At 37.3% G+C, this 15,212-nt stretch overlaps 1 protein-coding gene across 1 annotated transcript in view; it reads right to left on the bottom strand.

The window, feature by feature from the left end:
* The window catches only part of ARHGAP15 (Rho GTPase activating protein 15), a 1,708,250-nt gene that overhangs the window by 103,940 nt on the left and 1,589,098 nt on the right, over window positions 1-15,212 (bottom strand). Inside the window, exon 14 of the mRNA XM_053712626.1 lies at window positions 9,084-9,189. Within this exon, the coding sequence (XP_053568601.1) occupies window positions 9,084-9,189 (106 nt within the window). The remainder of the gene's footprint in view (window positions 1-9,083; window positions 9,190-15,212) is intronic.

Genomic DNA, 15,212 nt, shown 5'->3' with positions numbered 1-15,212 from the left:
TTCAATTATTTATTTTTACCAGTGAAACCAATATAACATCTCAACATTAACAAATATACATTTCTGACATTCAAAAACAAAACAAAAACAAATCAGTGACCAATATAGCCACCTTTCTTTGCAAGGACACTCAAAAGGCCTGCCATCCATGGATTCTGTCAGTGTTTTGATCTGTTCACCATCAACATTGCGTGCAGCAGCAACCACAGCCTCCCAGACACTGTTCAGAGAGGTGTACTGTTTTCCCTCCTTGTAAATCTAACATTTGATGATGGACCACAGGTTCTCAATGGGGTTCAGATCAGGTGAACAAGGAGGCCATGTCATTAGATTTTCTTCTTTATATACCCTTTCTTGCCAGCCACGCTGTGGAGTACTTGGACGCGTGTGATGGAGCATTGTCCTGCATGAAAATGTTTTTCTTGAAGGATGCAGACTTCTTCCTGTACCACTGCTTGAAGAAGGTGTCTTCCAGAAACTGGCAGTAGGACTGGGAGTTGAGCTTGACTCCATCCTCAACCCGAAAAGGCCCCACAAGCTCATTTTGATGATACCAGCCCAAACCAGTACTCCACCTCCACCTTGCTGGCGTCTGAGTCGGACTGGAGCTCTCTGCCCTTTACCAATCCAGCCACGGGTCCATCCATCTGGCCCATCAAGACTCACTCTCATTTCATCAGTCCATAAAACCTTAGAAAAATCAGCCTTGAGATTTCTTGGCCCAGTCTTGACGTTTCAGCTTGTGTGTCTTGTTCAGTGGTGGTCGTCTTTCAGCCTTTCTTACCTTGGCCATGTCTCTGAGTATTGCACACCTTGTGCTTTTGGGCACTCCAGTGATGTTGCAGCTCTGAAATATGGCCAAACTGGTGGCAAGTGGGCATCTTGGCAGCTGCACGCTTGACTTTTCTCAGTTCATGGGCAGTTATTTTGCGCCTTGGTTTTTCCACACGCTTCTTGCGACCCTATTGACTATTTTGAATGAAACGCTTGATTGTTCGATGATCACGCTTCAGAAGCTTTGCAATTTTAAGAGTGCTGCATCCCTGTGCAAGATATCTCACTATTTTTTACTTTTCTGAGCCTGTCAAGTCCTTCTTTTGACCCATTTTGCCAAAGGAAAGGAAGTTGCCTAATAATTATGCACACCTGATATAGGGTGTTGATGTCATTAGACCACACCCCTTCTCATTACAGAGATGCACATCACCTAATATGCTTAATTGGTAGTAGGCTTTCGAGCCTATACAGCTTGGAGTAAGACAACATGCATAAAGAGGATGATGTGGTCAAAATACTAATTTGCCTAATAATTCTGCACTCCCTGTAGTCACCAAATTCATGCCAAAAAATACTTTTTTAATATTCACTTCCAACGGTCTTCCATTACCATCTATCATCTTTAGAATCTAAAAATTTTTATAAATATTTTTTTTTATCCAAATAGCTGACTAAATACCTTGTACAATGTTGGGGTTGATTGATGTAAGCAGGCATTTTTAAATCTTTTATGTGAAATTATTTTGATTTTACTTTATCACACTATTGCGTTTTTTGTTTCCTCTCTGTTTATATATCTACTGGTGAGAGCAAAATCTAGAAGTCTACCATACTGTAGGAGACACAGGGAGGATCCTGTCATCTGCGCAGAAAAATTCATAAGAAAAAGAGAGGTCTAGGAACCATTAATCATTTGGGGATTCTGCCATACTATAAGAAGCACCAGAGGGATCATTTACTACCCAGAAAAACGAAGCCTGGGATAAAAAGAGCACACTGAGACTGAGAGTGCTATCCCCCAGTACCAATCACTTACCTCATAGGATTGAGTTTTAGATTCTGTAAGTAGGCATTCCAGAAATACTTCTCTTGGATTTTTCTATACTATTTTACATCTTGGAACTTTTACCAACTATATATGAACTATACACAGAGACATTAGATCTTCTATCCATAATCAATCTTTGTGTTGTGTGCATTAACATCTAACAAATATATAGCTGGTTTTTATATATTTATTTAAAAAAACTAGGAATCGGGAATTCATTTACAATATCTTAGCATTTGTGTTTATAATGTTTATTCAGCATTGTTTATGTACAGCATATTCTATGCATATCTGTTAACATTTTAGAATTAGCGCTTTCTTATCCCCATTCTTCTCTTTGATTATGTGTGTGTGTGTATATATATATATATATATATATATACACGCACACATATGTGTGTATATTATACACACACATATATATATATATATATATATATATGTGTGTGTGTGTGTTACTGCATGGATTTTTACCAGTATATTCAAGCTACAGCCTTTCTAATCGTCCTTCACTGGGAGCTGTTCTATTTGTCACCAAGATCTACATTGGAGCATATCATTAACGTGGATCAGCACTGTGCCAGACACCAACAAATGATCCAGAGACAAGACCTAAGGTGGAAGTATTACTCAAGTCCCGGAAAGATATTTAGAGGACAGAAGAGGCCTTTTCCTCATCTTTACAGAGCTGACACCTTACCTCATAAGATTGAGGTTACATCTGGCACATCGGAACCAAGATATCAGTGGAGGATCCGATATACGACTTCAGTTTCAACACAGCGGATCGATTATCCTGTATTCCTGTTCGATTACCTGGAGGACTGGGATATAGCAACTACTTACGGAGGTCTTATATGATTGGTGACTACTTACCTCATATCGATTGAGGGTCCCTGTAAGTAAAGTGTTTTGGGATAGGGGAGTCGTGACCCCATACACTTTTCTTCACTATATATTCTACCAGAGGGAGGAGCAGTCACATACTCTTTTTCACAATATATTATATATATATATATATATATATATATATATATATATATATATTGTATATACAGTATCCCACAAAATGAGTATACACCCCTCACATTTTTGTAAATATTTTATTATATCTTTTCATGTGACAACACTGAAGAATGACACTTTGCTACAATGTAAAGTAGTGAGTGTACAGCCTGTATAACAGTGTAAATTTGCAGTCCCCTAAAAATAACAACACACAGTCATTAATGTCTAAACCGTTGGCAACAAAAGTGAGTACACCCCTAAGTGGAAATGTCCAAATTGGGCCCAATTAGCCATTTTCCCTCCCCAGTGTCACGTGACTCATTAGTGTTACAAGGCCTCAGGTATGAATGGGGAGCAGGTGTCAGCCTGTCAGTGCTCAGACCATACGCCGCACACTGCATCAAATTGGTCTGCATGGCTGTCATCAGCCTCTTCTAAAGATGATGCACAAGAAAGCCTGCAAACAGTTTGCTAAAGACAAACAGACTAAGGACATGGATTACTGGAACCATGTCCTGTGGTCCGATGAGATCAAGATAAACTTATTTGGTTCAGATGGTGTCAAGCGTGTGTGGCGACAACCAGGTGAGGAGTATAAAGACAAGTGTATCTTGCTTACAGTCAAGCATGGTGGTGGGAGTGTCATGGTCTGGGCCTGCATGAGTGCTGCTGGCACTGGGGAGCTACAGTTCATTGAGGGAACCATGCATGCCAACATGTACTATGACATACTGAAGCAGAGCATGATGCCCTCACCCTTTTGGAGACCGGCGCCGCAGGGCAGTATTCCATCATGATAAGGACCCCAAAGACACCTCCAAGACAACTTCTACCTTGCTAAAGAAGCTGAGGGGTAAAGGTGATGGACTGGCCAAGGATGTCTCCAGACCTAAACCCTATTGAGCATCTGTGGGGCCTGCTCAAATGCAATGTGGGGGAGCTCTAACATCCACCAGCTCTGTGATGTTGTCATGGAGGAGTGGAAGATTACTCCAGTGGCAACCTGTGAAGCTCTGGTGAACACCATGCCCAAGAGGGCTAAGGCAGTGCTGGAAAATAATGGTGGCCACACAAAATATTGACACTTTGGGCCCAATTTGGACATTTCTACTTAGGGGTGTACTCACTTTTGTTGCTAACGGTTTAGACATTAATGGCTGTGTGTTGTTATTGTGAGGGGACAACAAATTTACACTTTTATACAGGCTGTACACTCACTACTTTACATTATGAAAATATATAATAAATCATTTACAAAAATGTGAGGGGTGTACTCACTTTTGTGGGATATTGTATATAAAAGCAAGTAGCAGAAGGATTACAAATTTAAAGCGTTCACATTAGCCACTTAACCTGAAGCTACAGAGCTAACATTCTACTATGTTTATTTAAATAAAACTACACATGTAATTCATCATGCACTTGTTAATAATAACCGGAAAATAAATAAAATATAGAATACTTTTTGTGACATGATTTATTACAAAGTAATTACAGCTAGTCTGATGTTATAAGTGAAAATAAGTTAAAAGAAAATTAAAGGTTTGGCCATAGTTTGCTTTCAATATTTACATGCAAAATTAATTTTACAATTATGAATTAGAGGCCTAAACTTAGTTGTTGTTTTTTTGGAATTACATTCTTGTGCATGTCTAAAATCCCTTTTACAGTAACCAGATGTCTCCAGGCTATCTTCAGAAATAAATGTGACACTCTTGATGTCACATTCAAGAAAAAAGTTTAAAAACAAACAAACAAAAAAACAAATGTCACATACGGGGTCTCACTGTTGTTTATGGTGTCTAGGCAGTAAAAAAATTAATTTGCAGTATGGAGTTCAGAAGTTGTGAGTTAATGTAGGGAAGGTGCAGAATGGAGCTAATTTTTCTGGAGAGCCAGTATATAGTAAGGGGTTTGTAGGGTCGGCTAGGGCAGGTTTTTATAGTTAGGGACACATTTAAAGTTAATGTGGTTTGTAGAAATCAATGATTCCCCAATAAATAGCGACAGTTTAGTCTCCGAAAAAAGGGCATCAGGGTTTCTGCAAACAATGTTTTAACCAACTAAATTATGACAAAATGAAATAGGAGTATAAACAACACATTAAAAAAGTAACAAATAGAACAGATAAAACACATGGCTCTGGAATTGGTTTGTTTTCATGAGGAAATAAGTGCTTCCACAGAAATCATAAACTGAAATGCTGCTGATAGGACTGGAAAGTCTGAATATACAAGTTGATATATTTATAAAGCAGGTGACTGAATATTTAGCACAATAGAAGAATTGTAAAGGTATATTAATTGACTTTGCTTTAATTGAAGGACAAAGCATATATATATATATATACAGGGAGTGCAGAATTATTAGGCAAGCTGTATTTTTGAGGATTAATTTTATTATTGAACAACAACCATGTTCTCAATGAACCCAAAAAACTCATTAATATCAAAGCTGAATATTTTTGGAAGTAGTTTTAGTTTGTTTTTAGTTTTAGCTATTTAGGGGGATATCTGTGTGTGCAGGTGACTATTACTGTAGCATAATTATTAGGCAACTTAACAAAAAAACAAATATATACCCATTTCAATTATTTATTTTTACCAGTGAAACCAATATAACATCTCAAACATTCACAAATATACATTTCTGACATTCAAAAACAAAACAAAAACAAATCAGTGACCAATATAGCCACCTTTCTTTGCAAGGGACACTCAAAAGCCTGCCATCCATGGATTCTGTCAGTGTTTTGATCTGTTCACCCTTAACATTGCGTGCAGCAGCAAGCACAGCCTCCCAGACACTGTTCAGAGAGGTGTACTGTTTTCCCTCCTTGTAAATCTCACATTTGATAATGGACCACAGGTTCTCAATGGGTTCAGATCAGGTGAACAAGGAGGCCATGTCATTAGATTTTCTTCTTTTATACCCTTTCTTGCCAGCCACGCTGTGGAGTACTTGGACGCGTGTGATGGAGCATTGTCCTGCATGAAAATCATGTTTTTCTTGAAGGATGCAGACTTCTTCCTGTACCACTGCTTGAAGAAGGTGTCTTCCAGAAACTGGCAGTAGGACTGGGAGTTGAGCTTGACTCCATCCTCAACCCGAAAAGGCCCCACAAGCTCATCTTTGATGATACCAGCCCAAACCAGTACTCCACCTCCACCTTGCTGGCGTCTGAGTCGGAAAAGCTCTCTGCCCTTTACCAATCCAGCCACGGGCCCATCCATCTGGCCCATCAAGACTCACTCTCATTTCATCAGTCCATAAAACCTTAGAAAAATCAGTCTTGAGATATTTATTGGCCCAGTCTTGACGTTTCAGCTTGTGTGTCTTGTTCAGTGGTGGTCGTCTTTCAGCCTTTCTTACCTTGGCCATGTCTCTGAGTATTGCACACCTTGTGCTTTTGGGCACTCCAGTGATGTTGCAGCTCTGAAATATGGCCAAACTAGTGGTAAGTGGCATCTTGGCAGCTGCACGCTTGACTTTTCTCAGTTCATGGGCAGTTATTTTGCGCCTTGGTTTTTCCACACGCTTCTTGCGACCCTGTTGACTATTTTGAATGAAACACTTGATTGTTCGATGATCACGCTTCAGAAGCTTTGCAATTTTAAGAGTGCTGCATCCCTCTGCAAGATATCTCACTATTTTTTACTTTTCTGAGCCTGTCAAGTCCTTCTTTTGACCCATTTTTGCCAAAGGAAAGGAAGTTGCCTAATAATTATGCACACCTGATATAGGGGTGTTGATGTCATTAGACCACACCCCTTCTCATTACAGAGATGCACATCACCTAATATGCTTAATTGGTAGTAGGCTTTCGAGCCTATACAGCTTGGAGTAAGACAACATGCATAAAGAGGATGATGTGGTCAAAATACTCATTTACCTAATAATTCAGCACTCCCTGTATATAATATATATATAATATATATATATATATATATATATATATATATATGTGTGTGTTATATTGGTTGTCACGTTCTAAACTGGGGCAAACCTTTTCTGTAGGTCAAATTGAGGCTATCATGTAGGTATTTTTATAACAAAAGATAAATTGGTGAAATTCAAAATGTATCAACAACTAAAGAGCCATTTGGAAACTTATCTTCGCTCCAGCCTCATTTTAGTTGTTTTTTTCTGCTGTGATATTTTATTTTTAAATTTTCTAATTTTTTTGACCATTACTTCCCTTTCGAGTTGAGAATATTGAGAGATGTATGTTGAGGCTTGAGCAGCAGTGGAAAACAATGAGCGAGAGCCAGGTATGTATCTGTCGCAACTACTCAACTCTGCTGTTGTAGAGCAAAAGCAGCCATAGACTAGACATACATGAGAGTGGCTGTGTTCCAATAAAACATTATTTGTAGATAATGAAAATTTAATTTGATATCATATCAGAAGTGTGACAATTTATTAAAAAAAAATAATTAAATAATCATTCTCAGCTTGCAGGTTGTACAAAAACAGGCGCAGGCCTGATTTGGCCCCTGGGCAAAAGGTTTGCCTACCCCTGTTCAAAACAATAAGTTTCTGAGTAATAATGCAATATCTTAGACTATTTGTTTTATGAATTATCATGTAGCCAACCATTTTTTAAATGAACAATTACCCATATGTGATGCACTATATGTGTAAAGAAAAAGCGGACTAGAAAATATCACATGAACATCTAAATATAATAAAGAAAGATATTTTACTTAAACATTTCTCCAGTAGCCACAAAATATTATAAAGGTACTATAACTATCCAATAAGGATGCTTCTCCTGGGACTTGCAAGGAAGTGTGCATATGACATGTGCAGGTACAGTCACTTTTTACCCTCCCCATATTAAGGAATTTTACTATGAAATGGTGAAATCCCACAGAATCACAGCAAGGTAAACTGTAAACTCAGCACTGATGATGTTGATGGCTTTCAACATGCAGATTGCAGTACAAAAAGTAGCTGAAAGATATCAATTCACTAAGCACTTATTCTAGTGAGCGGAAGAAAATTGAGGTAAAATATCGTCCTTTATTTTTATATAGAGATGGTACATTGCATCACTTTCAAATGATTTAGCATATGGATATAATGATTTGTCCCTTTAATGATAATCTGTTTTACTATACTTGGTTAAGTACATTCTGAGCATGTGTTTGAAAATGTTTGCTTAACTAATTTATTCACTTCCTGAGCTTTCATAGTAGAGTGTTTTAAAGTATTATTTCTTCTTATTTTTATAATAATAATAATAATAATAGTACTACTAATAATAATTACTGTAAAAATATTATTAAAGGGACACTGAACCCATTTTTTTCTTTTGTAATTCAGAAAGAGCATGCAATTTTAAGCAACTTTCTAATTGACTCCTATTTTCAATTTGTCTTCGTTCTCTTGCTATTATTATTTGAAAAAAGAATGCATCTAAGCTTTTTTTTTGTTTCAGTACTCTGGACAGCACTTTTTAATTGGTGGATGAATTTATCCTCCAAATCGGCAAGGACAACCCAGGTTGTTCACCAAAAATGGGCCGGCATCTAAACTTACATTCTTGCATTTCAAATAAAGATACCAAGAGAATGAAGAAAATTTGATAATAGGAGTAAATTAGAAAGTTGCTTAAAATTTCATGCTCAATCTGAATCACGAAAGAAAATTTTTGGGTACAGTGTCCCTTTAATTGTACAATGTATACGCTTAAACGGTGGAGTTGAAAAAAATACAAGATCTGCATTAAGTTAAAACAATATATTTATATTATATTTCATATTAAAATAATTTTGATTAGTATTTTATACCCCTTGCCCCACAAAACATGCGCTTCAATAAGGTTTTTATATGATATTCTGTTTTCTCTAAAAGTTTCTAACAACAAACAAGAAGCAACCATAATAAATTCACATAATTAAATCCTTGCCCGCAATGAGTTAACAAAACTTTGAAAAAAATATTTAGAAGGTACGAAAATCATTATTTGCATCATGTGCTGATTTCTTCATTTCCCTTCAAAGTGGCCCACAGCAGGCTCCAATTAGAGTACAACTCTGTGAGGTAATGGAGTTGAGCCACACTTTGATTGGATCCTGCTGCTGGCTATAGACTCAGCAAAGGGGAAATCAATATATGCTGAGCAGAAGTTGTGGTATGTGAGCGTGATGCTCTCACATGTGTACTTAGATACCTGTCACAGACTGGTGAGTTAAGATGCCGAATAGGAATGCAGAAATTATGTGAGGAAAATCTATAAACTTACTTTCTCAGATGTTCAAACAAGGTTTTCATTGTATCATGGTTAGAGGTTGGCAGCTTTTCACAATATTCTTCATAGTTTTCACACCGTAAGTCATTGTCCTGGATTTCTGAGTGAAGAATTACTAATTAATGTTACAGCAACTATGCAATGAGTGTAAAATATAAAAAACATTTAAAATTTGCATTGATGGATGTTAATATCATGAGTTTAAATTCACTGACAACAATCTACCTATTTAATTCATTCTTTTCTTTCTTTTTATATTCCTCTTTCCCAGGTGCTGTAGCTAGGACATTAACAATGAACTGACCAGGGGCTAAAATATCAAGCACATTGCTGCTAATATGGTTTCATCTTCAGCTCTGTACTGTACACAGGGGTGTGATACAGGGGGCATTGCATGGTTGTAGCAGGGTTAGGGCAAGATTTATCAGTTTGCAAGGGGGACAGGATTCACATGTAGTGAACCCTTTCCACATCTTATCACAAATTGTGGGGCAAATGTGTTCCCATAATTTATAAAAAAAAAAAATGGCAAGAACAGCTGCACAACAGGAGGCACCAATAGAAAAGGGCTGATAAAAATAAAAATAACTTTATTGAAGCAGAATTAAAAACAAAGGGTATGTGGCAAAAAAAACATCCTGACTAGTTTTGTGCCCTCGTGAGCACTTAATCAGAGGCTACAGTTACATGGCGCATACTCCCTATTTAAAGGGAGCGCAACCTACAAGTAATCAATTAAAACAACAGTATATATAAACAACAAAAAATAATCTATAAAGAGAACATACAAAATAAAATAAAAATGTGGGAAGTAACAACTAGAGTTTGGCGTTAGTTGTCCAAAGCAGCGTTAAGGAGGGGTCCTAACGCTGCTTTTTACCGCCCCGCTGGTATTTAGAGTCAGACAGGAAAGGGTCTACCGCTCACTTCCTTTCCGAGACTCCAGCTACCGCAGATCCCCTTACGTCAATTGCGTATCCTATCTTTTCTATGGGGATTTGCCTAACGCTGGTGTTTGGGAGTCTTGAAAGAACTGAGCCTCTACCGACAAGACTCCTACTGCCAAAAAAAGTCAGTAGTTAAGAGCTTTGTTATGGGCTATACGCAGGAATATAAAGCTCCTAACTACTGTGCTATAAAGTACACTAACACCCATAAACTACCTATGTACCCTAAACCGAGCCACCCCCACATCGCCCACACCTCTAATACATTTTTTTTAACCCCTAATCTGCCGACCTGACAACCACCGCCACCTTACATTGTCCCTATGAACCCCTAATCTGCAGCCCCTAACATCGCTGACACCTATATTATATTTATTACCCCCCTAAATCTGCCCCCCCAACGTCGCCGCTACCTAACTACACTTATTAACCCCTAATCTGCCGACCGAGACCTCGCCACCACTATAATAAATGTATTAACCCCTAACTGCCCTCCCTAGCATCGCCGCCACCTACCTACAATTATTAACCCCTAATCTCCCGCCCGCAACGTCGCTGCTACTATAATAAATGTATTAACCCCAAGGTGCGCAGAGGAGGTCCTTCATCCAGTAGAAGTCTTCATCCAGGCGGCGTCTTCAATCTTCATCCATCCGGGCGGAGCCATTTTCAAAGGAGTTGACGCAGAGCCATCCTCTTCAACCGACGACTGAACGACGAATGAAGGTTTCTTTTATGGACGTCATCCAAGATCCAATCAGCCAATCGTATTGAGCTCACATTCTATTGGCTGTTCCAATCAGCCAATAGAATGCGAGCTCCAATACAATTGGCTGATTGCATCAGCCAATCGGATTGAACTTCAATCTGATTGGCTGATTGAATCAGCCAATAAGATTTTTCCTACCTTAATTCCGATTGGCTGATAGAATCCTATCAGCCAATCGGAATTGAAGGGATGCCATCTTGGATGACGTCCTTAAAGGAACCTTCATTCGTCGTTCAGTCGTCGGTTGAATAGGATGGCTCCGCGTCAGCTCCTAGGTGGTGTAGGTGACAGCGGTGTCTGGAGCGGAAGATTAGGGGTTAATAATAAAATGCAGGTGTCAGCGATAACTCTAAATCTAGGCAAATGTTTTTTCTTTATCAAAAATGTTTTTTCTTTCTTCATCCAAAAATAATAAGTTCAGAACACATGTATTACCTCTGATAACACTACTGAAAATGTCAGCAAAGTTAATATAAGGAATGTCAAACAGCTTGAGTAAGTACTAACGTAATCTTAAAACTTGGGTCATTAAAGGGGATCATATATCTCTAAACCACTTAGATAATACTGGGTTATATGTAAAACCTATATTAAACCTATATTTATTATCCTAGGTTCAAGAATCAAAATGCAGAACCTAAAATTCAAAGTTAAAGAACATAGGGGCTTTCAGTTTTCAAGTTAACACAGCCAAATGTAAATTATTTTTTGGATAATCCCATATTTATCATTGCATGAGGGACCACCTGTGCAATACCCGCCCCTCTACTCTTACACAACTAATTGCATGAGAGTTGGGCTTGTTAAAACCATTGCTATATAAATATCAGTTACAGGCTCAAATAAATGACAATGCAACTGATCGCGGCATTCGCCCTGTCATAAACCTTGCACTTAAGAGGCAAAGCTCAGTGGTGCAGTGTAAAGGTAGCACTGTGCATGTGTAGTAGAGAATCAGATTTTGCAAGCTGTAGGGTTTACCATATTGCCTTTTTAAAAGGAGAACGCTTATGAAAAATAAATATAAAGAAACCGTTTCAATAATATTCCATTATAAGGACCCTGACACATTTATTTTTTTTATAAATCTCCTTCTTTAGTGGTAATATGGCAACCCTGGCATGCTGGTTTAGCAGTTATAGAAGACAGTTTACAATGCATGTTTATTTAAAAGAACATTCTACTCAATCCATTTATACCATTCCTATTAAAGAGCTGCATTTAACCATACCACCATCATTACTATAATTATTATTACTTGCTTAACAAATGTGACGTAAAAGCTGTTTAAAATAAATTGATGCTAATACTCCAGTATCAGTTGTGCAACTTCTACTACATACTCATTGGCTGATAGGTACAAATCAGCAGAAAGTACATAAATGTTACTAACTGTATTCATTTTAGCTTCAATGTTAACCATTTTTACATACAGTATTATGCAAGAAAAGAGTATGATACAGTATATAAATGCTGCACTTTTATATGGAAGAAAGAACAATTTAGAGTATAATGTCCCTTTACCTAAACTGTACTTTCGAATCAGACTGATATAATTATTCGAACACACTTATTTTTTATAGTTATATGTACTATTATTAATTTTCAAATCAAGACAAATTGAAAACTGACATTAAATATACTTGGTTTATTTAATAGTAACATAAACTTTGCTGTACCATTTCTTGCTCTATGGTTCTAAATACAGTTTAAAAAATGTCATATTTTTCTGTTTTAAATAGGGACTTTATAATGTTGACGTTAAACATGTTAATAATGGATGTTGTTTAATGAAATATGACATTTCCTCAAATGCCTGTATTGACTATTAGAGGAAAAAACATTAGAGGAATAAAAAACACAATATTATTTTGCCTTCAAAGACATCAGAATAATGTGGTAAACTATGGATTTCAGAAACAAATACATTTGAGGCAAGTGTTTATCAAAAAGGTTAGATTTTATGTTTGACAGGTAACCCAACCTTTTCAAATAAGGGAGCACAACAGATTTTTTTTAATTTACACTTTGGAAATGCCATCAATTAAAACAAAATAATCTACAACAGTATCAACAAGTTCAAGACACTCCTTAGCAAAATAATTCCTTTATTTCTCTCTTGTAGCTTTCCCCATAGTTTGGGTTTCCAGAAAATGAAACCTGTTTCTATTAATATCTGGCCTAGGGCACCTAAGTCCAAGACACAAGACACCTCCTTCCAACCTTTGGATTACACATGTTTCTTCCAGAATCAATCAACTCCCAAAACCCTTCCTTGAGCTAGCCTTTGCTGAATTTTTAAAATGTTGGGGCATATTCAAATAAAAACAACTTACATACGTGTATAACACAGACCCTATAAAATATACTTATTTATTCCAGAGATAAAGGGAAAAAAGGAAAAAAGAGCAGTATGAGTGTTTCAAATGGGGAGGGTCTAAAGAAGATATGGTTGTCAGGTTGTCCAGTATTCAACTGGACAATCCCAGTATTTTTGCATAGATTTTACTTGACAACATGCTAAAATACTGAACACATGAAATGTCCCTTAAATGTCATTTAAATATAAAGGGACAACTTTGCCTCTATGGGGCCTATTTACTATGGTGCGATCAGACATGATACGCTGTTGGCAATTATGATTGCACCAACAGTTCTTGTGAACTGCTGGTGCGAATGCCGCCCCCTGCAAAATTCGTGACCGCTAGCAGGGGGTGTCAATCAACCCAATTGTAATCAATCAAGTTGATTTCTGTCTGCAGCCTCAGAGCAGGCAGACAGGTTATGAAGCAGCGGTCTTTAGACCGCTGCTTCATAACTTCTTTTTCCGGGGAGCTTGATAACTTGACCCCTATGTGTTACAAATACACCTAGAAGAAGTAACACTGTGCATTTTCTATTTCATGTGTTACAGGCAGCCATGGAGGTGTTAAATCATTGATGTGTGCTCCTAGCATCCAGGAGGGTCAAATTACTACTAACATATATAAAGGGACACCTATGCTCTATGCGTTTCAAATACACCTAAAAGAAGTAACACTGTTCATTTTGTATTATATGTGTTACAGCCATGGGGTGTTGCATCATCAGTGTGTGTGCTCCTGGCAGCCTGGAGGATCAAATCACTACTACATATGTGTGTTACTGGCATCCAAGGGGATACAAACGACTACTCAGTTGTGAAAAATATACATGGTGGGATGAAGAGTGGGGCTTAAGGTTGAGCTTTTTGGTGGACACATTCTGTGACCCCACCTACCACCCATGATGAAGGTATTTTTAATGGAGCACAGCTAGCAACCCTAAAAGGAGAACAGTGAGTTGGGACAGCTGAAGAGAAGTAATGAAGCACGCAGAGCTGTAATGTTGGTCTCTTGCCTTAGATTCTTTAATCTTAGTGAATATTATTTACCACATGTAACATTATTACAGCATGTTGCAAAATGCACTTGTTAATTGTCACAAAACGGTGCAATTTATTTGCATAAATGTGGAAAAAGTAATATACTGTAGTATGCTATAATGACACCTAACCATCATTCATTTAGACTATAACCAAAGCTTTTATTTTAGTAAAGTTGTTCTGCAGATGGGACCAGATTTGTTTGTGTGTTTTGCAATCTTTTGGGGTTCTGAAGAAATTAAAAAAAAAATCCTGTTAATCAGAAGTGCCACAAACCTACTTTATACTCATACAGTACTAAAGTGCCCATATTGAATTTTCTTACACTGCACAGGAATGGGCCAACCACAGAGCAGTTCCTTTCTATGTTCAGCTTTCAGTTAAATAGGTGCTCTAATAGTAGGATCTGAAATGCTGTCAAATATAGGAATGCCAGAGAGGATCACAACTAGGTGCTTCATTATAATGTCATGTGCCTTAACCCCTTAAGGACACAGCTTCAGTTTGCACAATTGTTTCATGACGGAATAATTCTGTCATTGGTCATTAAGGGGTTAAATAAGTGAGGATGTCCAGTGAGGTTATTGTGTACAAATCTATTTTATCATTGTAAACCATAGATCTTTTGTCATTTATAACTTAACCGCTTAGCAAATACAGGCCTCCATTCCATGCATAATAGGGTTGCACCGATACCATTTTTTTAAGACCGAGTACAAGTACTGATACTTTTTTTTTCAAATACTCACCGATAACAATTACCGATACTTTTTTTAATGTCATATGACAGTTTACCAAGCACAATACAGACTAATATTTTAAGATAGCTTCTTTATAATTATGAACTGTAACTCAAAATACATTTTGAAATAATTAAACAGTTTTATTTGATTGTTGTCACAAAGTTCACAGGAACATGTTTTATAAATAAAAATATTACAATAAAATATATTAATAACAATAAATAAAGCTGCAGCAGGTGGGGCTGGAAAGCTACAATTTAG

This window comes from Bombina bombina, chromosome 1 (assembly GCF_027579735.1).
Source record: "Bombina bombina isolate aBomBom1 chromosome 1, aBomBom1.pri, whole genome shotgun sequence".
NCBI classification, from domain to species: domain Eukaryota; kingdom Metazoa; phylum Chordata; class Amphibia; order Anura; family Bombinatoridae; genus Bombina; species Bombina bombina.
The sequence above is the reverse complement of the archived record's forward strand: the minus strand, read 5'-3'. Positions and strand labels throughout refer to the sequence as shown.